General features: G+C 41.4%; 1 protein-coding gene across 2 annotated transcripts in view; it reads right to left on the bottom strand.

Moving 5' to 3' along the window:
- gli2a (GLI family zinc finger 2a) overlaps positions 1–26,872 on the bottom strand; it is a 61,979-nt gene extending 35,107 nt beyond the window's left edge. Inside the window, exons 1-2 of one of the 2 annotated variants that reach the window (XM_027033122.3) lie at positions 26,418–26,872; positions 15,034–15,167 (exon numbers count right to left, since the gene is read on the bottom strand). In XM_027033122.3, the coding sequence (XP_026888923.2) occupies positions 15,034–15,148 (115 nt within the window). In that variant the 5' untranslated portion in view covers positions 15,149–15,167; positions 26,418–26,872. Of the gene's footprint in view, positions 1–15,033; positions 15,168–26,417 lie in introns of those variants that run through there. The other variant, XM_081720551.1, reaches the window with a different exon arrangement.
- Positions 26,873–27,373: the final 501 nt, after the last annotated feature.

Here is a 27,373-nt window from a genome sequence, read left to right as displayed (position 1 = left end):
TCCAGTCCCCATGCAACAATGCTGGTCCTATTCAAGAAAAAAAAAAAAGGATAAACAGCCTCAGTCAGGACCAGTGAGAGGGGCAGCAGTTCGAGCTAAAGCCTGAAGAGGGAAGGGACCACACTCGACAATGGCATGAATTAAACTGCAAACTCCAGGAGCTGGCAGGCAAACAAGCACTGAGACTGTGGTTTTCTTCTCTGGAGTGGAGTGGCAATGCAGCAGTGCCAGTGCTTCAGCAGAGGGTCTCCAAAACAAGCGACGCTGTCCTTCCACGTGCCACTCAAATGACTCGCTAAAGATTCATGAGGAAAGCGTGGGACAGATCATCACCCACTTACTAGGACCTTGGAATACATCCTAATGCCTTTGTTGCTAAGTGGACAATTTTTCTTTTTGTTTGTTTGTTTGCTGGTTGTCAAAGAAACCAGGTGACAAAAGTTTTTTTGGGGAAAAAATCTGCACTGACCCAGTGAGAAGTCCCTCACAGCTGTTGTCGCATATTTTAGGACACAACATTGTTTCTTAAGGTGGAATAAGCCTGTACGAGCTGTTGTCAGACCACTGTGGTTTACCATAAATCATCGTCGACATCGCGTTCCCATGGTTCTGTGGGAAAACTGGTCCTATTTCAGGAACCCACCTGTTTATTCTTTTAGGCCCTCTGTCTTTGTTTAAGAATACATCCTACTAAGATTTCAATCAGTTAGGCTTCATCTCTGACCTGACTTCCACATATCTTTGTTGTCCAAGGCCTGTACATCTTGTAGGTGATGAAAATCTGCTTTCAGTAGCTGAGCATAAGCTTTGAAACTTCATATGCAATTTACAGTTTATTGGATGAAGAAACTTTACTTTTTGCTAACTTTCCTTTGAAATCAAATAATTTAGCTACATTTGTCCGAATCTCAATGGTTTGGCCAAAAACATGAATAAGAATGGCAGAAAAAGTTATGAGTGGCACGTTATTTCAATGTATCTAAGTAAACGAGAAGTGTTTTGACGGCTACTGAGACTGAGGTCACCCCAGGTGATTACTATAGCCTGCAGAGTGCGTGTGTGTGAGTGTGTGTGTGTGTGTGTGTGTGTGTGTGTGTGTGTGTGTGTGTGTGTGTGTGTGTGTGTGTGTGTGTGTGTGTGTGTGTGTGTGTGTGTGTGGGAGGGGGCACCGAGAGAAATCGCTACTCCCCAAAGGCCTCTGAAACCACATTCTGTTTGGGGACTTTCTGACAGTTTGCAACTGCAGTGTTTACCTGGCTGTGATACAAGTATGAAAGTAAATAAACAACGTGCTATGGGTAACACATGCACCTTTCTTCAGCTGCCCACCAGTGCACAGGTCAGAATCTGCAGCAATGGGGTTGTTAGTGTACCTGCTCCTGCTGATTCAAATCCTCATGTGTAAGGCCCAACAAAGCTCCATACCAACATATGCACTACTTCATTGTGAGGGATTTAGGTTTGTTCAAGCTCAGACAAGTCAGGAATCAGTACCCTATGATTTTAGGTCATACAACACTGCCTGTTTTCTAGATACTTTGGTGACTAGAGGATATTACATTTAGAGGGCTTTTTAGAGATAGTAGTTTAAACTAATTTGATAAATGCTTACACAATAATTGCAATTGCAATGTAATTGCAATGTATATGTTTCTCATATCGCGTGTGCTTTCTGCTCAGTAATATGTGCTTAAAGGGCTAGCATTAAAGCCCACACTAAAGCTTCTTGTACTTGGAATCAAACTAAGGGTGTAAAAGTCAATTCTAAGTCCACGACGTTTTTGTTCACACACTTGTTTAAGTCCTCTTTGGAGCTCTTGTAAATATTGTCCGAGGAGCAGAAGCATGCTTCTGTGTGGTGCTCGGAGTGCACTCTGCGTAGGGCAATATTTATCTTAGCCCAGGCGGCCAGAGGAGGGACAGGGGGATAGGTAAACACTTCAGAGGGGTCTGAGATGGTCCCCTGACACTTCACTGAAAAGCACCAGTGACCGACCTCCGATTCAACAGCGCTCACTGGAGATCTGACAAAGACAAGCCAGCACAGCACTGTTTGATGACACATACAGGAGAAGTGACCAGAGGTGCAGGGGTCAAGAAGGAAATGCTATACTATGCTATAAATTACAATATGACAATATTACAAGTAGTGAATACTAATGGTAGTGAATACTGTACAGCTTAATGTTGCAAAGTTAGGAAATATATTAATAGCAACCTCGATGCATAATTCATAATTGAAAAGGTTATTGTAGTATTTTTGTAAATATTAGATTCATAAATTTACTTAGGCATATAGAATTATATATACCTACCCTAGTTTTCTTTCCAAATTATTACTTGTACTCTGAGAATGACTAATCATGAGTAACTCTGAAAACTGTCATCTTAATGTTATCATGCTTAACCCCCCCCCCTTTAGCTGTAAAACAGCCCTCTCAAGAGTGCCCACCTGTCAGAAAGTCAGTTCTCATCATATATGTTCATTGCAATGACAATGAAACAAAATTAGTATCGAAAATTGTCAGCAATTATAGGGGCAGTGAGAGTGAAGGTGAGAAACATAAAAGCTGTGTATCAGGGAACATCTGAAAGAGGTGGCAGAGAAGAGCCCCACTGCCTGAATGGCTGCTGGTTGACAGTGAGGAAGGGCTCTACAATGAGTTCTGTCTCAGCTAAGAGGAGGGTCATTAACACAAATAATAGAGAGACCTGTCACTTTAGACACCTTAATTTTCTAATTAGGCCATTAATGACAGGCAAACTCACTCTAAAGAGAAAGGACTGTACAAGAGAGAAAAAACTTTTCAGTGTGTGTCCTCAGCTTGCAAAATGGGTGGTATATTTTGACCTAATGGCGTCTGCTGAAGCATTTGAGTCGAGTCATGTAACCAGGGTCTGTAGGCCTTTTCTCGAGCTCAGCCTAAGCTTGAGAAAGCTAAGTGAACAGGTATTACTAGCAAACTAAGATCAGGACGTGGATATGTCTCAGTCCAGTAAACGATCAAGGTATGCTGAGCAAATGAATTAAAACGCAATGAGAACGGACCGATGTCTCAATATGTTCCTTGCAAAATAGGTTAAATAGTACCCAAAAATATTTTCTTAGCCACAGTGGTATTGTAATACATAGCCACACAAGTCGGTGCTGTTAAGCTCCATTTTAAATCAGGAGCTTGTCATTAGGCCCACATGTAAATCACTACCAGGACTCTCTTAATGAGACGTTTGGATGACTATCAAAGAGGGTTCTAGGTTTTATGTTTCCTATAAATACATTGTGAGAGGCTGTGTTACTGATGCTGAGAAGCAACATACAAAAAAAAGCTAAAACATTTTCGCTGTACGTTTAGGCTGTGTTACGAATGCCGCATAGAGTAAGGCCAACCCAGCATGGATCTAAATGCTACCAGACCGATGGGTGAGATAAACCGCATACAATAACAGACCTCAAATGTAAATTAGAGTTCATCTAAACGCAAAGTTCAACAAACATCTGGCCTCTTTACCTCTGTGATAGGACCAGCATGGAGGAGAGTGAGGCAAAGTCTAGCAGGAATCTGATTAAAAAGCCTTTCACCCTTACCTCAAAGCAATCTCAAAGCACACTGAAGTTTAACCGTCGCCATTGCTTGATGACGGTACACGTGTACCACAGATGTGTCCAGATCCACAGTTTATTCTTCTCTTCGGTAATGGGTATCACATGGTGCCCCTATTTCATTCTCTTGCTTCTCCACTGAACAAGCTAGTGCAAAACACAATGCCGACGAAGCTGTTTTAGACGAAGTAAAAGGTCTGACGTGGTGGGCGTGCATTTATTTGGTTATAATAGAAGGCCATCAACTTTTATATCATATGTCTACACATTCAACAGCCTGGGTAATGATGGATCTCACTGTGCATCAGTATTGGTCTGAACGCATGACAGTATGCTGAAGCGAATAGATATCAGACAGTAAAAGACTCTTTAGCTGCACTTTAAGAAATACAAAGGCCGGCAGTCATACGCCGTAAGTGACATTCCTCTTTAAGCACTCTGGCCACCAGCAGCTGTCAGCGCATGAATGCAGAAATTAATCCTGTCTGCTGCTATGAGATGCTGCTGTACTTTTTCACAGTCAATTCTGATTCATCTGACAGCTCAGCGCTGGACAGCCAACGCTGCTCTGCCACTTTAAAGCATCCTAAAATGATTGTATGGTCTTGTTTGCTGTCATGTTGCTGTCATGTGAAAAAGCAAAGAAATGAACAGCGCTTCAAGCAGGTAGAACATGTGGACAGGGATTTTAATTAGAACATGCACTCCTTCACACAGGGGACTCATTTATTTAGAACAGGAGACAAATTGTAAGTGTTTTCTTGCTCGGCTGCTCATACCCTTCCATGCACTCTTCTGTCAAGTGTGAAAGTCAGTTTTGAAACCTTCAGTGACTGGCTCACCACAAGGCATACAGTAGCTGTTTAGCAAAATGGTTCAATGTTTAAACTTTTAAAAGCTTTAGTGTGTGCTGTGGTGAATATCACAGGATCTGTCACACATGTAGCACCAATGAAAATGAAGAGTGACAGGGCGATGTTTTTTTCTCTCCTGTTTGACTACATTTTCATTAGGATTTACATGCTCTGTCCCAGCGCTTCTGACAAGCTGCTATGTCAAATTTGCTTGAGGTGTCAAACCTGAACTACAAAAACATAGAAAAACACAAGGACTATTTAGGGCAAAACTATGCGCTCACTGTAATAACATTCCAAAGTCTTACTCCGACACAGATTTTCCATAGGTGCCGCGCATATGCTGTGACAACAGTAAATCTATTCCTGTGCTTTGTAAAAAATAACTGAACAAATGACCCTTGGGGGTTCCCTTAAGTTCTCTGCAGTTATGTGAATGCTCTAAGGCAGCTGGGATTGACAAAAGTGGGAACAAAACAAAACAAAACAAAAAAAACCCCAAAACAAAACACCAGAATATCCCTAAAGTTGTTTATATAAGATCTTTTGATAATTTGTTTTATTTTTATAATTACAAAAAAAGAAAAATGAGTAAGGGTGCCTGATAGCATTTCCTTGGGTTGCAAAGTTAAATTCCATGGGAATATTCTTTGCCACTTTAAACCAATAAGAACTCCCACAGAAATCCATCTGTCAACATAAAGGATGACAAAATCATAACAGTGGAAGCAGATCTCTGTCTGGCTACCCCGGAAAGGCTCAAGGGACACTACATACAGCATCAGCGCTACCAAATCATATAAGACAAAGCATATTTGCTCCCAGATCCAACTTTACAATTTGGGCTGATCAAGCACGACTTCTCAGTCAACTGCTTCCCTCCTTCCTGTGTAACCTGCGGCCGCTGGGCAAATGCAGTAAGTGACTGACCGAGGTTCGCTTAGTGACACGGCAACATCGCAAACTTGGTGGGGAGGGCTGCTTGCATCCACAGCCTTACGCTGAGTGTTTGTGGCACGGTGGTGGGTAGTGTGGGAGAGGTTCTGTGTGTTTTTCCCCCTTCTGCCTACTCTTGGCAGGCCTGCCACAGCTTCCCCAGGCCCTGACGTCTCCCTGTCTCTGGCAGTAGGGTGAGGCTCGCCTGACAGTAGAAAATGTCACCTGGAGCTAATTGGCTGCTGCCCAGACACCTCCAGCTAATGAATATGCACAGAGCTCGTACCGAACCGCAGGAAAACAGAGGGAAACAGCAAAGGAAATTTAGGTGAAAAGAGACTAATTTACTCGTTTAATTTAGAATTAGTTCTGTCAAGGGTAAAAGCAGCTTAAATTGCTCACTAACTGTTAGCCGACCTTGAATTTTCCCATGTGCATAGTAAACTTCAAGAATAGAACAAAGATCTTAACCACCTCCACTGTTAGAAAAAGAACTTTTTAATAAAAAGTTTCTTATTTACACTTGACCACTGCAGTTGTCTGTATCCTCTTCCTTCTCACTTGTTTTTCCCAGTTTGGTCTTGTACCTGAAGCACCTAAAGCTTAAAGCGTTAAAATGAATGATCTAATGCCTGGGTGTGTCTGAAGGCCCCAGTGTCTCTGGGCTTCTCCACACCCAACCACTGAGCAATGCAGTGTTTCTTCAGCTGCGGAACATTAGCACTGTGGTGAGTTCATGGCTGGCTGCAGTCTCACTGCTAGCTGCAGAGACCTGGCTTTTCTTCATTTTGTTGAACTTCCTTAGTAACTGAGTAGGTATAAAGTTGTATTAAAACCGTTAAATAAAAAATCTAAATTAATTAAACACTATAATCAAATTAAACACTATAATCAAATAATTGCTAGTTTTGCTAAAATTGCAAAGACTAACATAAATGAATTAATAAACACTACATTCAAATAATTTTTATACAGTTGTAATAAAACCAAAAAGCATACAAATTAAATTAATTAATTACACCAACAAACCAAAAAGGGAAACAATTAATCTAAGTTTTGTAAAGGAGCTACTGTACATAAGGATAAGATCGGGTTGATGTTTTGCGGCAGGCCTAGGTGGAAATTGTCTGGGGATATGAGAACAGTGAAAATGAAATAGCTTGTTACACACACTAAACACTCAAGCTCCCCACATGAAGGAATTAAATTGTTGTTTCTTTAGAGCTGAAAGAAATGTTTGCATTTCTAAATATAAACATTCACCCCCTCCCTTCCTCTTAAGTGTTCTACGTGTTTCGTGGGAATTCCAGTGCAAGCATGATCCTTTCATGCAACACAACTGTGTTGAATAAGCAGGATTTGGAAGGGATTTCATTCTAAGGGCTTGAACCATCCCTGTGTCAAAGCTAACACTTGGGAAAGTATAGCATGCACAAAAACAATGAATATACATGCATGCGAACTTTTGCAAGCATGCATTTCAAGTCCAATCGAGCAGCTCACAATGTCCAAAGGCCTGTGTCCACGCTTAGAATTCTGCTGTATCTGGATCCCGCGTGTTTGTGATGATGTGTACGTGGCTCCCTGCCACAGCATGCCATGACCATGACCTGTTTATTCCGCCGGTTTCATGCCATCGTTTGAGTCACAGATGAGATAAGATCCCCCTCTGGAGCATGCTTAACTGGCAGCCTCCTGGAGGGAGCAGGAGCGGGCTGAACGTGAGGGCTCAGAACAAGTCCGAATCTGCTAGTGCTGCACGATGACCTTGCTTCTCTTTGAAGCCCAAGCCAAGAATGCAGAGTTTACATTGTGGGAAATTACCTGGGCTGTGAAACAGGGCTAGAACTCATCCAGAGAGTTTAAGTTCACACTGGTTTGTACTATGACAATTTGGACTGACCTTGAACCTACACTCTAGAGTCCTCTAAACTACAAAGAAAGGGGCATTCTCAAGGTTTTTATATGTAAATGTTGTCCCAAAAAGTGTGCTCAAATGTGTGATTTATTTTCCATATATTCCATAATGCTACTTCCCCCACCCCTTTTAAGTCATCCATTCATGGAGAAAGTTGTTAAAAGACTGGTGGAGATTTCATCCTTTTGCCAAGACTATGAACCAGCTTTGACAGAAGGCAAATGAATACGGAAACTTTCCATTTCCCATGTAAAACATTTCTGAGTTTCCAAAGGAGTCCATCTCTGGCAGGATTACACTGTTGACCATGGGCCACACAGAAAGAAAAGAACACGCAGCAGATAGGATACTGTAGAGCCTGTGGCCTATGTTACTCAACCTTTCACACACACACACACACACACACACACACACAAACGCACTGAAGTTTTATTAGTTTATCTAATTTTTTTTACCAGGGTGTGATCAGCAACACCTGAAAAAAGGACTGCCCTTGTTATATTCAAAGCAAACCACATCAGGCCCGTCCGAAGCATGCACCTGAAAGGTTCAACCTGCTTCTGTCAGTAAACGCTTGTGGGGTTTTTTTTCCTTAAACCATAGCAGCCATATTGCTCACTTCTGCTAGGGCTGAAATTAAAGGGCGTATCAGGGGAAGAGTTCTAAAATCAGTCGTAAATCTCTGCGGACAGAACGCCAAACTATACCAAACGCTCCTCTGTGCAAACAAATCTCAATTTCACTTGGGCTTTGACCTCACCTCCATGAAAAATAAGCCCTAATTTGCCACAACCACAATCCACTACTAAGCACAAAACACAGATCTCGCAGTCCAGGTCACTTCACCACGCCATGTCATGCGTGTTGTACGGGAAAACTGTGAGCTCGTGCCGTCGCAGTGCGCTCCACTAGCGCTCACTATTTGGCTGAATGGAGAAGAAGAGACACCCCCTAGCCACCTTCACTCCAGGGTGGCTGTTAGTCCACCAGTGGTTGGAGGATTCCTCTGTTTGTTATCCCTCGGTTCGCTACATTTACACAGTCAACCCCTGAAGCTTATTTTGCTGGTCACACAGTTTACTATAGCCTGTCTGGGCCGGGCCCTTGGAACATGGCCAGTAATGACTGTTGCTGTCAGGCCCCCCTTCGCAACACGAGGCCACTATGACAGTCTATGGGAAAATGGGCAAATTCCTGGAAAATCGTGTATTTTGGGAAGTGTCTGCTCCATGACCCCCTCATCAGGGCCTACATCTATGTCACTTTAACCTTATCGTCACAGTTTCTGTGTTCCCCTATGTTCTTTGCCATTTGTAATCTTTGCCAGTTACAGAGAGCTCTGTCCCCTCAACAGCTGTATGTATGTATGCAGTGAATGAAAAGGACAATTAAATAACACTTTTAAATACTTTAAATCTATTTTTACTGTATTTTTAAATTTTATTTAAAATGCAATAGATGAATGATAATTCAATATATGACTAATTTAATATGTTAATGATACTGTTTAAAATTTATACTAAAATAGTGCGAGGTTGCATATTTTTTCTGATAGGGGAATTAAAGTACAAAATGAAAGGAGGACAAAGGTATGTTCAGCCTCTGTGTATATATGGACTGTGACGTTCCTCATTCTTCAGGAAGTTCCTCAACACATCAACATTCCGATGCATAATGATGCACGTGCACGAGATTCACAAACAGACAATTGCTTCCTGGGGGCTTCAATTGGCACCACGGGCTTTTGAAGCGCTGTTAGTGCTGTTTCACCTGCAGGTGTTAACAGCTGGCGTTTTGGAATGTTCCTGAGACTAGGCTGGTTGATAGGTGTGCTAATTACTAATAGCCAGAATAACAATGCTAATAATACCACAATTGAGTCAGCTTCCCTAAAATGAACACAGTAATAATTTTTTTAAAGCACACTCTTTTTGATCTTAACACAGCGTAGCCTTGCCAGCACATGGCTGGCCTTTAATTAATGCAAATAGTCAGTAAAAGGGAGATTGTTAAGCATGTTGTCAATTGCTTGGCTTAATGTTGTTAAAACAGTAAAATAAAAGCCCCATCTATTTAAAAAATGCTTTGCATCACTGAGGCATCAGAAATCTTCTTGTGGTCTAAAAATACCAAAATGGTGATGGAAACCAAATGGCTTTGCAATACAGACTGTGGAGCAGAATATACTGAGCAAACTCGAGTAAGCTATGCCATCTTTGTCTTCTGGATTCCGTGGTGGACATATTGCTCTGGAGTGTATATTGTCCTTGCCTGTGCACTTAGGATGCCTAGATGGCTTCAGACATGTTCTTGCTGTCACGCTTAACTGCTCTGCTGACCTGGCCCGGGGCTCAGCTGTGGGTGGAGGCTGGCTCTGTGTTTTCATTACGGTTAGCGCAGATGTGTCTGAACACTAGAGACATCACATCTCACACTGGCTCGCCTGAACCTTGGCCTGAGGAAGTAGCCTGTTGACACAAGTTCACATTTACAGCTCTCTTTGCATTCTTCCTTCTCTTTTTAGACCCTCCAGTTATTTATTGTTCCAAGCTCCTGCCACAAGTACCTATAGACTGTGGGGCTGAGCCATAACCAAAGATCAGATGCCGTGGTGCACGAGGCCTCGACGCTGGAGTGAGCAGGAAAAAAAACCAAAAAAAAAACAAAGCCACAGGACACCCGGGGAGAGCAGCATTCGGTGCTGGCGAATCTGCACCAGGAAACGAAAACAGGAAGGAAACACCTCCGCGTCTGACACCGGGATTAAGCTGTGCATGCTGGGAACGGCATGCCTTTCAAAAGGAGCGGAAAGGCAAAAGAAGCGGGAGAAGCAAAGAGGGAATAAGAGGGGGAGCTGGCTAATCCTTTAAAGCATCCATATATCGCTCCCGACTCCTCTCCCACCGCTTGTAAATGGCTTGGAATGTAACATGTTGTCTTTGGAGCCCATGTGCACAGACTCCTCTAGACTGGGGAGATTTATGTGTGCAGACATTGCCTAAAGCTCTCTCTTTTTGACTTTTAACTAGAGGCTTTGAAGCCAGAGCAGCGCCTTCTAGCATTAAAGTGTTGCCTTGTATCTCTGTCAGTCCTAAAATGTGCAGTGATATGTCTGAATATTATTACAATGCAGTGCCAATAGCATTAAAATGGGTCTTTCTTCTACCCTGTAATCATGGAACCTCTTTCTTACACCCTTTTTAGTAGAATTTCTTAAAAGCTCTACATTATTCCTCAGAAGTTACAAGTTAACAGTATAAATATATTATTCATTATTTCCCTCATTTTAATCTTTGAAATATGCCCGATATTTTTAAGTGCCAACATCAAAATGATGAAGAAAAACCTCTAAAACCCATGTGGCTTAAGTCAAGTTAACTCTGAGAAATGTGCTGGACTTCTCTAGCCAGCCTCATCCTCTATCTAGGCCATGACTTCAACTTCCTTAAACTGCTAACGAAAGCACTGCAACTTTTCTGGCTTCCTATTCAAATTCTAATGGCTTCCTAGTATTAACACCCCAAACAACCAATCATAGTCTAAAACATACACACAGACAGACACACACACACACACACACACACACACACACACACACACACACACACACACACACACACACACACACACACACACACACACACACACACACATATCAAGACATTGCCCTGCTCTCCTTTACCATATCTAATCTGTAAATCGCCCTTCAGGGCTGGCCAGTACCCCAAGTGAAATTTAAGATGAGTTGGGGGGGGGGGTCTTGGAAAGCCATCAAGTTAACTGTTTATAAAAAGCCACATGAATTAATCTCCTCACAAATCCCCTTAGCCTAGTTATTCACTGGGCCACCACTAGTGAAAGACGTTTCCACATGGATTTAAAAGTTAGACTGCACAGGGAGTCAACAGCACAAGTAAAAGTCAAGCAGTGGGCCCTTTCAGATGCACTAACCCAGCACCACATCAGTTTAATAGTTGCCACAAAGGTTTTTCTGCAAGCGTTCTTTAAGGCCTGTTCTCTCTAAAACATTTGGTAATTAAATTAGACACATTCTTGAGTCACATTACCTTTTAGCAGACACACAGAGCTAAGCAAAAAAAAGTACATTTAAAAATAAGAATATTTCCCACTCTGTAAGTATATCTGTGTCTTGTTGAGGAAAGCCATCAGTTCCAGATAACGGGCAGCTATATACTCCTGACAGGAAGAGAAAACTGCACTGAGTCAATAGGCCTTCCTGTAATCTGCCTGAAAGCCTTCTCAGGTATCGGCCATTAGCAGAGGCTTTATTGATACACATAGACCACTGAATATAGTTATTTCTGACTCTTTTAAGCCAATACCAAGATGAAACAATTATGATTTATACTGTACCATGGCATTTCTGGTGAGTGTTTGACAGGATTATTCTCAAGCCCTATTAATAATTTGTTCTAAATTAATTGATCAATTTCTTCAACACAAAATCAAGTCATCATAACAGTTTCATGTGGAACTCTAGAGAAAAAAAATGCTACTGAAAGTGTCCTTTTACATTCGTTGTTAAAAGTCCAACGCGAGCTTCAGAATGGCAAGTTTTTAGCAGAAAGGTGACGCTGATCTGCACTTTGGCTGCTAAAACTAACCTGTGAAAGATCCCTATTCTCTGAGTGCTTTTCACAGGACCAAGAGCCCACAGTGGCGGAAGGGCCTCATTTAGAGAAAGAGAAAGAGAAGAGGGGGAAACCCAGAGCATAAATCCCTTTCTCAGGAAGATTAGTGGCTGTCCCTTTAGAGTGGGCTATGGACGGAGCGGCTTTTTTAAGCCACATTTTTCTCTGCCAGTGGCCTGACCCCGAGCGCATTCCCCCTGGTCCCCTGGGCCACCTGCCGCATGGCTGAGCAGAATACTCCTGCCCTGCCCACCCCCCGCCTCACACTCTGATGTTCACCCATGAGAGATAAATAATGTGTCCTTACTACCGGCTCAAAGTACTACAGGAGAAAACCAATGAGGATTGCCATCCTACCAAACAGTCTGTATCTCTCACTTCAATATGTTCAAAATTCAGCCGCGAGAATTGTCCTACATGTTAGAAAATTAAACTTATCATTGTTATTTACTTTCTCTGTGTGACTGCTGAGCCTGTGTATCTCTGTGTAATTCCTGATCCTGTGCTACTTTTGCAAATTGGTCAGATTTCCCATCCATTGTTCTTCTTGAACGATTGCCCAAAGGATCATTGCACTATGGTCTGTCACTGCAATCTGGCTAAACATGACGTCAGAAATTCTGGTGCTGCGATACAAAAGTCCTTCTTTGAAACAGACACTTTTTTCAAAACCTTTAACTGTGTACCTTGTACTTAATATGAATACATTACACCCTAAGCAACAGTTGAGTGGCTTCTACTAAACCAACACAAATGGCAAAAAAGCATTATAAATCTTTAAGATGGAGCACTTCTTTGCTTTAAGTGTGTATAAGACAGATGTGGACTGCCAATAGAATTAGAGATGCTCATCTAAATTCATTTACAAGTCACCTCTGACCGCCATTCAGTTCCAGGCAAGGCTCCATTCAATGTAGAAAGATCTCATGGTTCTATCTAATCCAGATTACCTAACTGTGTTGATTAACACTGTGATATAACACTTTGGGTAGGAATAGCTAATCTATTTTTTATAGCTGAGACTGATCAGACTACATAAATGAGAGAAGCACAAGTTAACAAAGACAAACTTTTTGTCCCATAAAAATATCTTTATGTATTATTGCATGCTGAATCCAAATATGTTTTCAGAATTTATTTATCATCCATAATGTTTTGTTCCCATATATTCATATATCAATATGTATAGTATGTAAATGCGGTACCAAGGAAAGTGGAGCTCCTCTGTACTGGCAGAATATTGCTGGATACTGAGGATGTTTCTGAGGCCAAATACAGGTGAAAATCTTACATGTGACATTTTAGAAGTATGTCTGTACACATTTAAGCAGATTTAACAGCCCCAGTCACTTTAAAACCACGCATGATAAAACAATTCAATAAATAGATTCAAATTCAGTATAAAAACTTCTAAGTTCACCTATTTTAATGTGTGGTACAAAAATATTAACATTTTGCTGCCAAGTGTTAAGGAACGCTCCTCTTGTGTCTCAAAATATAGACAATGCAAGTGAATGACAATAAGCATTCTGGCTATCAAATTCAACTACAGAAGAATCAGCCTAATCAGCCTACTGAAGGATCAAACACAGTGAACTCTAAAATAACAAAATGTTATATCTGTGCTGTGCTGTCTTGTCTCACTTTCTGGAACAACACACACGCACACACACACAGACACACACACTCACACACACACACACACACACACACACACACACACACACACACACACACACACACATATAAAATACTGTTTTATGTTTATAATCTTGATCACAATTACTCTACCACTAATAAATGTATGATCAAAGAATGATCACTAATTAACTTGAGTGTGTGTGTGTGTGTGTGTGTGTGTGTGTGTGTGTGTGTCCTATTTGAAAAATATCAAAAATTACCATTCTGATTCATTATAATAGTTTCCTTTTATCGTCTTGTCATCAATGCCCCATTACACAACAATACCATGCTAACCATGGTGCATTCTATTATCATATCACTGGTTACTCTCGCCAAGCAAGATGGTTAAAGTGAGTGAGGACTGCAAGTTCCAACAGTCATATATATGTTATGTATGACATTCATACTCCAGAGCTTTGAATTTGCCTTGTAGTGAGAACCTGCCCCAGTGAACATCTTCACCATCCAAAAATGTGAAAACCAGTCTCTTGCATGACATTTTTAATTGATGTTACTCTGTTAAAACTATTTAATTTACTGTTTGTGTGAAACACTGTCCAGTGTTTGAATTCAGTATACATCTGGGGTAATCATCAGAAAATCTTTTCTCAATATTGACTTTTGAGAGCCTTGCAGACCAATGCCTTTTTTTACCACTTTCTTTAAACAATTAATGATCACTGCTTTCTCATGGCAGGCCACCAAGCCCTTCATTAATTAAACAGTAAAATGCCACAATATGAAAAGGCCATTAGCATTTCAAAGGTCTTTCACCATCCCCATGTCTGGAAGAGGACTCTGATGGACAGTGCGGACCAGTGCTCCACCAGCTGCTTTAAGTAATTTATAACGTTTATACTCTGGAGGTAAGAACAAGGTCTTTCAACCTCGTTAGTCTGGGTTTTCATCACATATTCACTGACATCTTTTAAACATGTGCTGCCTCTACACACTGCCTTATTCTCTTTTTGCACCACAGAGTCAACAAGTGCTAAATGAATGGACCTTTTGGAAGGCCTGCCAACTCGAATGTGCGTCTTCGAACTCTTCAATTAAAATGGCTTCCTCAGCGGTAACAAGTTACAACTTATGTTCAAACTTATGTGAAAGTCTTCTGCAGAACTGTCTTTTTTTATGAGATTTTAAGGCTACTTTACATAGAAGTGCCATAGGACTGCTTCCATTAAAATTGATCTCTGTCCTTGAAGTCACCTCTAAAGCATGTGATCATCTCCTATTTGATATTTCACACATGGGTCTTGCTCACCTGAAGATGAAAATCATCTGACGCATATGATTTAGGAGAGCGCTCTCTCTTAATATTGATGGGGACCCGTTAGGAGTTGCAAGCAAAGTGGAAGCAAATCGTTTTGGAGTGCAAGTCTGTACCTCGTGTTACTGCAGTGGGTGACAGCTTCTTGGGCAGCTCAGAGAAGCTGCTGGCATCCAAGCCTGAACCCTCACACCCCTTCTTCTCAGGGGTGGCTGGAGTTGTGGTTTCCATGATGGCGCTCTTCGAGAGCCTGCATAGAACAAGGAAAAGAAAATGTGTGAGAGCGTGAAAATTAGAAAGTGACAAAGCTGCATAACTGGCTGCACACTAACAGCACCACATCCTGACAAGAGTTTTTATTTCAAAGACATAAAGAAAAGGCAAGAGATGGGGAAGAAAAGAGAAAGAATACTGTGGTCAGCGTCCTTCCTTTTATAATGCCGTGTAAAGGTGGATGAAAATAAACAAAAACAATAAAACACACTAAACAACCAGAGGGAAGTATGTGGTCTCTTAATGATCATCATTATTCCACAATCAGCCCCATCCTTTATACTCCCATAATACCAGTTGTTTCAGTGCGTTTAAGAAACCTCCTGCCTACACCCAAAGCTGAAGGAAGTGTAGCTCAGCGATTACAGAACTGAGCGTACAAAGAGCGTGCTCTCCTGTATCTCCGTCAGTGCACTCAGACACCATACTCTGAGAGCGGTCGTGGCAGCATGCCACTTATTTAACTTTGTGGAACCTACAAGATTATCCTTGGTGCAGTGCAAACAAGTGGCGAGAGGTTGGGAGGGGGTGGACTGAAAGGAAGTCCCTCTTTTGGGACCTCTCAGGCACTGACTGAGGCTATCCACAATGTTTGCACTTTAGCTGATGAACAAGACTGCTAAGAGTGGCTAAAGAACAGATGATGTCGGCGGTTTAATTGGCCTGACCCTCCGCAGGCTAATATCACAGCCCTCCACTGAACTTTTCATTTCATAAATGAACATCAATGTTACTCACAAAAAGAAATAACTACTAAAGCTGTTTGTGTTCGATTAGTGCTAGATGGATAAAATACAGTGAAAATTATGATGTGGATTTGATCCTCAAGGTTATAAAATGAATAAAACACATGATGTTCAGTTTTATTCGAGCCCCAGAGGTTGGTTGGATGCTGGTGTCTGTAGTGCCTACTGCAGACAGTACGGCAATAATGTAATCACAAATCAAAGTGCGAAGACTTTGCACCTGTTGGCAAGCCTTGACACTTTACTGTCCAAATTGGACGGCACATGAGAAGAGCCGTTTACCTTTGTAGCTGTTGGACCTGAACTATCCTGTGTAAATGTTTTTATAGTTAAAGGCAATATAATGGCAATTAGCACTTGAACTATCTAAAATAATTTTCAGAGTCATTTTTTTGTTTGCCAAAGCTTTCAGTATTGATTCTAGGTAGACAAAGATACCACAGATGTATTGTCCCAATCTGTTAAACATATATGAACTAGTAATTTGGAAGTTTGGTAACAAAACATCCTGTATTTCTGTGGTATTGTACTGTGATGAGCTTGTTGAGCTTGTGGCTTGTGATTGCCCCATTTTGGAAGCCTTCTAAGAGTCATGTTGAAACCTGTATGTTAGTGGTCTACAAGGTTTAAGAATCCATTTGTTACTAAACAAAGCATTGCATGAGTTTATGCAATGTTAAATCAAAATATATTTTTTCTTATGGTCAGCATGCTGCAAAAGGAATGCTGACTGTATTCATCATCCCCCTTGCCGCTGCCAGTAGAAGATCTCACTGCCAAGGTAAGCCGATTAAAGGTGGGCTGTTGAGCTTGGATGGCATCTGTTTCACTTCTACTAAGCCAAGAGTGCCCGTTTGCCATTCTGTCTCATTGTCCCCTTTTTTAGCTTTTCCTTTGTAGATGCAACTTAGCAACTTTGATTTCAAAAGGCACCTTAGCTCCTGATAACATAATGCTCTTGCTGTGTGTTTCTCTGTGATCTTTCTGTAGTCACCGAGTGGCTCTTGACCAGTGATAACAATTTGTACATTTGTCAACCATCCATATAAAGAAAGCTATCCAAGTAAATTGGACCCTTGCAATGCAATGTTGTTCTTGTTCCATGTGATTAACACAATCGTTAAGTGAGAGACAATGTTCAAAGACAACGCCCAAATTCCAACATGCCCACATTCCTACAAACCTGGCATCAGAAACCAGAAATGACAGAAGCACGGCCCACTCTGGAAAAGCACCCCTGCGAGCATTTCATGCAAACCTGTGGGCTTCTTGCACCCAACAGGGGATGCCAACAACACACGCAGCCTTCGCCGCTACTCTGCAAAGAATCAGCCTGCAACGGATCCCATTGACAGGGCTGTAGGATCTGATGGGATGGTACAGGTGTCAGGAACCAAGTGGACAGGTGGTGGCGAGGGTGAGAGAACAACCAGAGAGTGCCTCTTTCATTCTGGTTGGCTGCTCTGACAAGTGCAGCATGTGAAAAGGATCAGAACCTCGAGTCCACGTGATGGTGGGTGAAGAGAGTACGCAGGCCTGGGGGCTAATCCACAGCATCCCGCTGCTCTTGGTCTCCGTCTGGTGCCGAGCCCGACGGCATGGCCCTGGCTGTCGGATAAATGCCCGCTTTCTGGCTAGATGTATTTAATTTCAGAATACAGCCATCTTTAATCCTTTTTTTTTGGCACATATGCTAAAAAGAAAGACATTATCAATAAGGTTTAGAACGAGTCCCTAGATTCCACCCATCTTTCCTCTTATATTTCCCCTGCTGGTATCTTCAAAAGAAAAGACAAGCAGTTTAATCAACAAGCTCTTCATTATCTGCTTGCTTGTAGCTTTTAAAATATTTCCTTTTTCATTTTACGTAACTGCAGTAATTCTGCTGAAAAACAGTAATTATGTGGGAACACGAAGTGTCAAATTTGTATTTTTCCCTTTTCAAAGAAACTCACAGAGAATGAAATTTGGGGATATGAATTTGTGATGGACAGCTTTGACTGGTTCCTTTTGTGCCTGTAATTGCTTTGAAAGAAAGCAACAGGTATGAAGTAGACCTTTCTACTCACAGCCCTAGATGAGCACAAATAAACCCAGAAACATAGCATGCAGCCTCTCCCTTTCCCCAATATATGCAGTTTCAGGCAATTAAAAAAAATATATTACATTCAATTGCTTGACCAGTATTCAGTTGTGTTGACTATGTGTCTAAGTTTAAAAGTACATGACTTATTATAATACTAAATGCAGCATGAGGCACTGCAGGGTCCTTTTATCATGAGTTAAATGACAGGGATAATCAACATAAAGTAAGAGTGCAAAGGAAATCTGAGACCACTCCAGCATTCTTGGCAGTTGGATGGAATGAACGTTTGCCTTAGAGCCGCCTACCATTCTGATGGCTTCCGGCTTTCGCCAGTCTCCAGTAGAATGCAAACACACATGAAAGCGACCCTCCCAATTTGAGATGTTCGGTTTCCTGACACTTCCTCAGCCCCCATGCACTGGCACAGGAGGATATGGAGGATATGGAGATAGTGGTCCACCACTTGGAGATAGTGGCCCACCATATTTCTCCCACTGAGTCAGTGACCCCAACAAGCAGGTCAAGGGAACTGAAGTTTCCTCTCTCTACCCATCCTTAGACAAAGGCAATTCTTTGTTAAAGCTGAATCATGAGAAAAGCCCACTGGATCGAGTAAATACAGTTACTATTGTCTACCTGTATCAAATATTCCATTCCAATGACACTTTTTTCCACTAGTGCAAACACCTTTCATTTAATTAGACTCTATTTTATGGAATTTGTAACCACTCACCTTTTCCAATTTACTTTAATAAAAGCCTTCTTGTGTATTTCAGGGCTTTGTGTATATAAACTGAATCTAGGTCATTATGGAAAAAAAATGTCATAACATTTTAATGGATTTGTTTTATTTGTGTTTTTTTATTTGTAGGTAATCAGATAGTGACAACCTCTTGCACAGTTCACAAAATTGTTTTATAACACAATACTGAGAAGAATTAGTCAATCAACATGACCATTTCAAGCCACTTCCAAAAAAGGGGGAAATTCCGACTGTTCTTCTGAGACAAGGCCTAACCACTGTGGCTGGTCCACCAATGTGGTCTTCCTCTTGTCAGTTACAGCAACATGAAAACCTTTAATTTAATCCACTTTTTACTAACCAGAATTTTCCCTTGAGGACATGCAGTATATTACTGTTTCTGTCTTCGCAACAGTATATCAAAATAATGGTTGAGTAGAACTATATTTTCTGCCATTCCAGAACTCATAGTCAGGCCTTGTCCTTGAGGAGAGATACTAAATTTACTGTGGAATTAGAGATTTCAATTTAGCTTTACCCTCCCATTGCTGTTTGCTCAGCTAACTTCAGCACTAGCATTTTCAGTTTAGCTCCACTTAGAAGTTGAAGTTTAGAACCATTCACAAGAGTCAATGTTGCAGGTGTTTTCCTTGACCTAGACAGCAGATCTGCTACCTGAGATCACATTTTCCTGTGGAGCCCTGTTAAGGTAGATATGAATAGTTATTGAAGCCAGATGTGCTAAACACCATCAGCACATCACTAATATACAAGCATGCTTTGATGAGTTGGCTTCAGTCAATAATATTCCTGACCTCCAGGAAAAATGTCAATATACGAAGTCCAAAGGATGAGACTCACATCCCCCATCGAACTCTCAGTAAATGCAATATCCTGTGGATAATCTCTCTCTCCTCCTGCAATCTAAACCAGATGTTGACTTCACAACCTATACACAGACATGAGGAGTCCCTCTCTAATATCAGACCCTCTGCACTGGCTGCATGAGAAATGCCGTGGTGTACATTTGTGGTGCTAATTAAATCATTATGGGGTGGTACTACAAGCCTTTACAATTTTCAGTTGCACTGAAAAGTGTTTGGAAAGGAGGTATGGCCCGCTGAGATGACACTCTGCGAGAGACACAGCTGTTGCTTGTCACCTCACTGAGTTCATGGAAGAATTTGTTTCCTCTCAACACCATTTGCTGGAGACGCTGAAGCCCAACAGTGCTGTTAACACTCTGTTACCACAGCCTCAGCTGTTAGCGCACTCATCCTCCACAGACTCCACAGAGGGCAAGGTCCCTTATTCAAGCCATAATTACATCTCAGGAATTATAGCTATTGGGCATTTATACAACAAACACAATGTATGGTATGTGGGAAGGTACTATAGGTCTTTCTAGGTATAATGTGCAAAAGCAATTACTTAACATTATGAATGCCCACCACAAAACCAACATAGTTGGGATTACAGTGGTAGGGACAGATCCTTTTTTTTAAATTCACATGCTGGCGTAGTAATCTGTGTCATAGTAATCCATGGTGTAGTAACACGTGTCATAGCAACCCGTAGTGTAGTAATCTGTGTCATAGTAATCCAGGGTGTAGTAACACGTGTCATAGTAACCCGTAGTGTAGTAACCTGTGTCATAGTAATCCATGGTGTAGTAACACGTGTCATAGTAACCCGTAGTGTAGTAACCTGTGTCCTAGTAACCCATGGTGTAGTAACACGTGTCATAGTAACCCGTAGTGTAGTAACCTGTGTCATAGTAATCCATGGTGTAGTAACACGTGTCATAGTAACCCGTAGTGTAGTAACCTGTGTCATAGTAATCCATGGTGTAGTAACACGTGTCATAGTAACCCGTAGTGTAGTAACCTGTGTCCTAGTAATCCATGGTGTAGTAACACGTGTCATAGTAACCCGTAGTGTAGTAATCTGTGTCCTAGTAATCCATGGTGTAGTAACACGTGTCATAGTAACCCGTAGTGTAGTAACCTGTGTCCTAGTAATCCATGGTGTAGTAACACGTGTCATAGTAACCCGTAGTGTAGTAACCTGTGTCCTAGTAATCCATGGTGTAGTAACACGTGTCATAGTAACCCGTAGTGTAGTAATCTGTGTCATAGTAATCCATGGTGTAGTAACACGTGTCATAGTAACCCATGGTCTTGTAACCCGTGGTGTAGTAACCCGTGTCATAGAAATGCATGATGTAGTAACCCGTTATAATAATCTGTGTCATAGTAACCCATAGTGTAGTAACCCTTCCATGTTTTTGTTCTCACAATTAACCTGAATATAGCAACTAAAATGAATAAAACATTAATTTTATGTATTACTTGCTGTCATTGTATGTATTCTGCCTCTTAGTTTGACTCAAGAAGAGAGTGATGAGCTTTAGGAAATTAGCTTTAAGTTGCACCTAATCAATTAGCTAATGTTGTAGTTGTAGTTAGCTACTCAGTTTGCTGATGTAGTTGCAGTTATCATCAAGACTGAGATTTACTTGAGCAAGCAATCATCAAGACTGAGATTTGCATAAGCAAACACAGAGGTAAATTGTTGACAAATCTTCAAAAACAAAGCTCCCATTTGTATTTTTAACCAAAGGACCTAAAGCATAAAGCAAGTTCTTCAACATCACTCACCAATTTGCCACGTTCAAAGCATCAGATTCCATTCTCTCAGAAGTCTCTCTCAGAAGATTTCTAAACACTCTAGCCATGGGTGAGTGTATTTTACCACTCAGTGTGAGACATCCATCTGTGTCTCAGTTTGTTGTCTGAGTTGTGAGTCAGCGTCGTGTCAGCTGTGGAGAGGGGCCATGCTGTCTGATGCAGAGTGTGTGGGGGGCCAGGAGGAGACCAGCTGCTTGACACCCCAACACCTATGCATTCTCAGATCTGATCGAAGCTGGTGGCCAGTTCCCTACCCTGCAGTGACAATGCAACAACTAAAGTTTTTTAACTTCCCCTCCCAGTGGTCAACAAGTAGTGCTCCTCCTGATCCCGAGCATGGCTCTTGTGCCTCTCTAAGAGGACCTGCCTATGTAGCCATGCACAGCGGACAGGCCTACATTTCTGTTGCGGGGGGGGGGGGGGGCTGGGTGACGTTGACAGGAATGGAGGTGACCCTAATCCTGCTGCGTGTAATGAGTTGGTTCCTCAGTAAGCGGGCTCAGCCTGGCTGAGGCCCAGTGCGGCGGTCAGTGAGAGGCCAGGCATGGGAGTGCACGTGTGCACATGTGTGCGTGCGGCAGGGAGCGGGGCGGGTCGATTGCTAAAGAGGACCACATGGCCTCTTCTCGCTAGACATGTCCCACCCGTCTTCCAGTCGGCTGGAGCGGAGTCTGTGGCCTGGCAGGGCTTCAGCAACCACCCCCACCACCCCCAACCCTCCCCCAGGCTGGGCTCACTCATCCTATGGAGAATAATAGGGAGATCCATCCGCCTACTCCATTCCTGGCAAGCCCGATCAGGATCTATGGGAGGCGGGAGGTCGTCCGATAAATTAAAACTCACTCACATGGGCCTCACTGCTTCCAACAATCCCATCTTGGAAGCCTGAACACAAGACGTCCCTGATGAAGGCTTCACAGGGCTGCCTGTGGGTTCTCTGTGGTTCAGAAATGGCTTCTGCATCCGATTAACACTCACAACAAACACTTGGAACACTAGACTATTGTTTGAGTCAATGTCAGTGACAGAGAAAACAGAATGAATTCTCTGAAGATGACACCAGTTACGATGATGCCGTCACTAATGGCCACTGTCAAGCGGTTGGCCCTGCTTTAACAGTGGTTCATCCAGTTGTATTCACACTTCAGAAATGAGCAGGACATAAAAGCTTGTCCTCAGACAGGCAACACACATGATACTGTACAGTATTTTTGATTAATCAGAGGCTGGCAAAGTCCAATTTTATTCTTGTTTGTTTTTTTCCGTGTTGTTTTTTTCAGTGTCCACTGCACCTCCAGTTATCCCATCATCCCTGCTCCCGGTGAGTCAGACACTAAGCGGTCACCATGTCCATGCACTAGCTTATTCAAAAGGTGGACCACCAATGATTAACTGCCAGCATGACTGTTCTCATGGCCTAAAGCTGCTCTGTTGAGCCACACGCTGTGGAACCACCAGCTGTCTCTACATGTTCTCCCTTGCTTAGAAAGACATATAATTTTGGTAACATGTAGTGTTTGCTCTTGGTCAAGTAATGAAATAAACTGGAGTCCATCCTCTGCAAGCTTTGCTCTGAATCACAGGTGGATGTGGGACTTGGGAAAGGCTAGCAATGCTCTGGGGAGTCATTGCCCAGTTCACACAAATCATGTATATCTTTGCGTCAACAGCCTTTGTATGATAATTTCATTTTTATGATGGAAGACCAAAATATATAAGAGAGAGAAAAAGCAAAAACAGGTCAAAATAGACTTTTAAGCCAAAGGGTGCATTTAAGAAGAAATATCGTGTCATTTTATTTATCAAATGGGACGAAAGGTTCTTACTAGTTCATCCCCCCCCCCAAAAAAAAATGTTGAGAATGTTTGTGAAGAAACGTGCCATCTTACCATTCCTGACAAACAGTTCACTCAGACATAAATTTTACACACATTAACAAGAAATGTTTTCATGATTTCATGATGTCATTTCTTATGTGTTATGGGAAAGGACTACCATTTCAGTCTTAAAATAAATGCCCCTTTTTCACCACTTCTGTTGATGCAATGGTGCCGTGTAACGGGGCATATTTTCTTAGGCCTGGGATAGTTTCAGAGTAATGAGGTCAATCAATCAAATGTTCAGCCCTGTGCACATTACTCCCATGCACTTTTTAGTGGTTTATTAAAGTCTCATTGAAGCCATTTCTTACACAGATGAGTGTGTGGTTTCATTGGTTTCTTTGATGATAGGCCCAGAGTGAACAATGCTGGTGCTTAACAATGCCCTAGTAGCTGCACAAGAGGCATGAAGAATCCTATCCACACTCAAAAACGGATGTGATGTGGTCTTAATTAACCCCAGACACTCATGTGAGACTGCTGCACATGTCTGGAGGGGACCCCAGCACCAGTTGCTAAAAAGGCAGGGATTGTCCTATGCCCTAAAGCCAGAACTGGGGAGCAAAAACTAAAAAAAAAAAAAAAAATACACTCTTTGAGAGGGTCCATGAATGTAAGCAGTTAGCACTTGTCCTGTCTCTGTCTTCTCACTCCTCTGTGGCCTCATCTGCAGCTGAACTCACCACAAGGAACGCTGCATATTTGTGCCAAACATAGCTGTCTTTCACATTGTTTCTTGTCCCCATCAATCCACTTGCAGACACAAGTGTACTTCAGCAAACCCTCACAGTTCTCCAAGGTCTTGTCTGGCACAAACATTGTCCAAGGCACAAGGAAGATTCCAGTTATGCTGAACTCATTGGCTGTCCACATAATTACACTCTTTCCTTGCAGTAAAAAGGCCTCTACCATCTCCAGTGTACATTAAAGACAGGAAGACAATCTCTGTTCGACAAATAACCCTTTAGTGTGCTACCTGATACAATGTCTCTCAAAAGCCAGTCTGTAATCACTGGTTTTCATTCAAGCTCTAAAATATTAACTGCTAATGTGTCCCATAATAGTGTCTGTCATTAATCAAACTAAGGTCATTTTAATTGAATGCTTGAAAGAGTGATCGTTCAAACCATTATTAATGAGAATTATTTCAGACATATTAAGACATCTTGGTTTTTTTTTACGACCAGAAGATTGTGCTGAAGCTTGCCTGGCACATCCTTTCTCAGTTTTATTTATTAATTTGTTTGTTTATTTATTTATACATAGTGCCGTCTGCCTCAACTCTTTTGCAAACATGGTAGCAGTTAGGAGAGGCTAGTGCAGGACATCGTGTGGGTGACTCACAGTTCTTGTTTACTGACAGCATACATGAAGAAATGAGTAATGTAAAAAACCATTGACGCAAGGACATCATGCCTCCACCATTGCAGCTCTTTGTCTTTTTACTGCTGTGTAGTTTTCAGGTATCGTTTAGCAGAATAAGCATTTCTGCCCTAACTCACTGAGAACTGCTGCTGAGCTGTCAGTTGTGGTCTCTGCACTTTCTCTACCAAAGAATCATATTCATATTTGTTTTATAAGGTCCCCCTTTTCCAGTGTTTATTAAATTGTGCATACCACAGAGAGCGAGCGAGAGAGAGAGAGAGAGAGAGAGAGAGAGAGCGAGAGAGAGAGAGAGAGAGAGAGAGAGAGGAAGGAGAGAGAGAGTGATGCCCAGAAAAGCAGGCCTCATAAATGAAAGTGATGCAGGAATCCCGTGTTTCAGAGGCTGACGATCAGAGCCCAATATGGCCTGAATAGCCCATCATTTCTTTGCACCCTTTCACTCATTCTGCCTCTGACTGTTGGAACTCCTCATTCCACACAATGGCAAATTCACTAAGACCTTTCTTCTTATGCTAATGGACTCAACTGGGCATCACATTAAATTTAACACAGACACAACACACACACACACACAGTACACACGCACACACACAATACACACGCAAACACACACACACACACACACACACACACACACACACACACACACACACACATTGTTACTTTTTTTTTTTAAGCACATACTATAATTCAACAGACCTCAGTCTATGGTAACTATTAAACCACCACACAAACTGCTGATAGGTTTCATTAGTCAACTGCAAACCTAGATAAACAGTAAACAAAGTTTTTCCTGTAGAAGGTTTACATGTTTATATATTGTTATATAGTTTATATATTGGGAGTTCTAATGGCAGAGCACACCACCTTACGCCCACTAGTGTAGCAGAATATTACAGAGAGTGCTATAAAGTCATTCAGTTTGAATTATGTTTGAAAACAAACATAATTCATAGTTCAAAGTTCATATCAAATTGCCTGTACAAAGCTACAAGAACTACAGGGAGAGTAAACATTACAAAAGCTATTTTGCATATGAAACTATTTGAGAGTATGATGATAACTAATAATAAATGTTTCCAGAAGGGCACCCATTATATCTGTTTTGTTTGAAGCTGAATAGTTTGGGTCTGTTTGAGCTAATTGTGTATTTGAACAGATCGAAATCAATGTAAAAATGATGTAACTGTGAATGTATAGAGAAGCATTAAATTATCTGCCCACACTCACAAAGGATAGATAGATAGATAGATAGATAGATAGATAGATAGATAGATAGATAGATAGATAGATAGATAGATAGATAGATAGATAGATAGATAGATAGATAGATAGATAGATAGATAGATAGAGAGAGAGAGAGAGAGAGAGAGAAAGTTACAGTTATCTTGCTCTGTGTCCGTTTATGAGAAATTAACTTGCCAAACGTACCAAAATTAACTGTTGTTAAATGTCACCAGAAATAAGGCTTGTTTGTTTCTTTAGTTATTAAAAATATATACAAAGTGCAAGGTATTTAGCATGATGCGGAACCACGGAACTCAGGGATGGTCCAAAACTCTCAAACATGATCATCTTTTCATACCTAACTAGTGCTGTACCCAGTGTTACAAACTAGCCAAAAAGTCTTGCTAAACTGACTAATGTTCGACAGAATGAATAAACTAAAGCATGTAGATTCATTAAAGTTCCTTTACCTCTCCGATGTTAACGAACTTCAGGCTTGTAGATTCTGTCACTCGATTCACGTCCAAAGTTTATGCACACGCTTCAGAAAACTTAACGTTCATCAAAACATTCTCGCTTGCGGCCAGCAGTGAAAATCCATGATTGTTTTTAAGCAGGATCACGCAGATTTTGCAAATACAAATGCGATTTTCAAATCGATCTTTATGTCAACGTTATCATTCATTGTTGCGGTATAGCGCCCGACGTGCATCTTTTAAACTTCTGCAGTCCATGATCGCATTAATCGCGCAACTTCAAAACAAATAGCCAATAGTGTAAAAGTGCCTTATTTTACTTTCTGTTCACAAGGCAGTTAATGCATTAAAAACTTCGCAGAGACTAGCAGCCGTTGTGATGTGCAATAGGAGATCTTAGTTGATTTGTTTTCAATCTGTTCTCTCCTCCCCGTATCTCCAGCTCTCTCACTCCATCTCACACTCTTCTAGTTCAGCTCGGCCACTTGCTTCACCAGATGGGCCGGGTTTACTCCAGCAACAGTATCTAAAGATATCTTTATCTAAAGATAAACTTGTACGGCATCTTTTTAGATATTACTGTAAACGAATGTGATTGCTTATAAATTCACTTACCTGTTACAAGCTGTTAATTTATTTTACTGTGACAATAAGTGCAGTAATTAACAATAAAGAGTTTTTTTTCTTATCCTTTTCATCACACTGTATTATCAATTCCTCTGTAGCTTTAGAGATACTAATCAGGTCCATGGTACGCACGAACAACTTCGTGAAAGGTTTATTGCTAAATTTATTAAGCCTTAAATGTATTAAATTAGGCAAATATAAGCCCACACTGTAGACAGTCAGTGGGTATACGCGTCTGGGACAGTAGTGTTTGTCTGTATTAAATAGTTTTTTTTCACTCAGATTGTCTTAGTTTAACTGGACATTATTGCTTGTAGCCTAGA

This window comes from Electrophorus electricus, chromosome 9 (genome assembly GCF_041902795.1).
Source record: "Electrophorus electricus isolate QZ-2024a chromosome 9, ASM4190279v1, whole genome shotgun sequence".
Classification (NCBI taxonomy): Eukaryota; Metazoa; Chordata; class Actinopteri; order Gymnotiformes; family Gymnotidae; genus Electrophorus; species Electrophorus electricus.
Note: the sequence above shows the minus strand (reverse complement) of the source record. Positions and strands in the feature narration are given on the sequence as shown.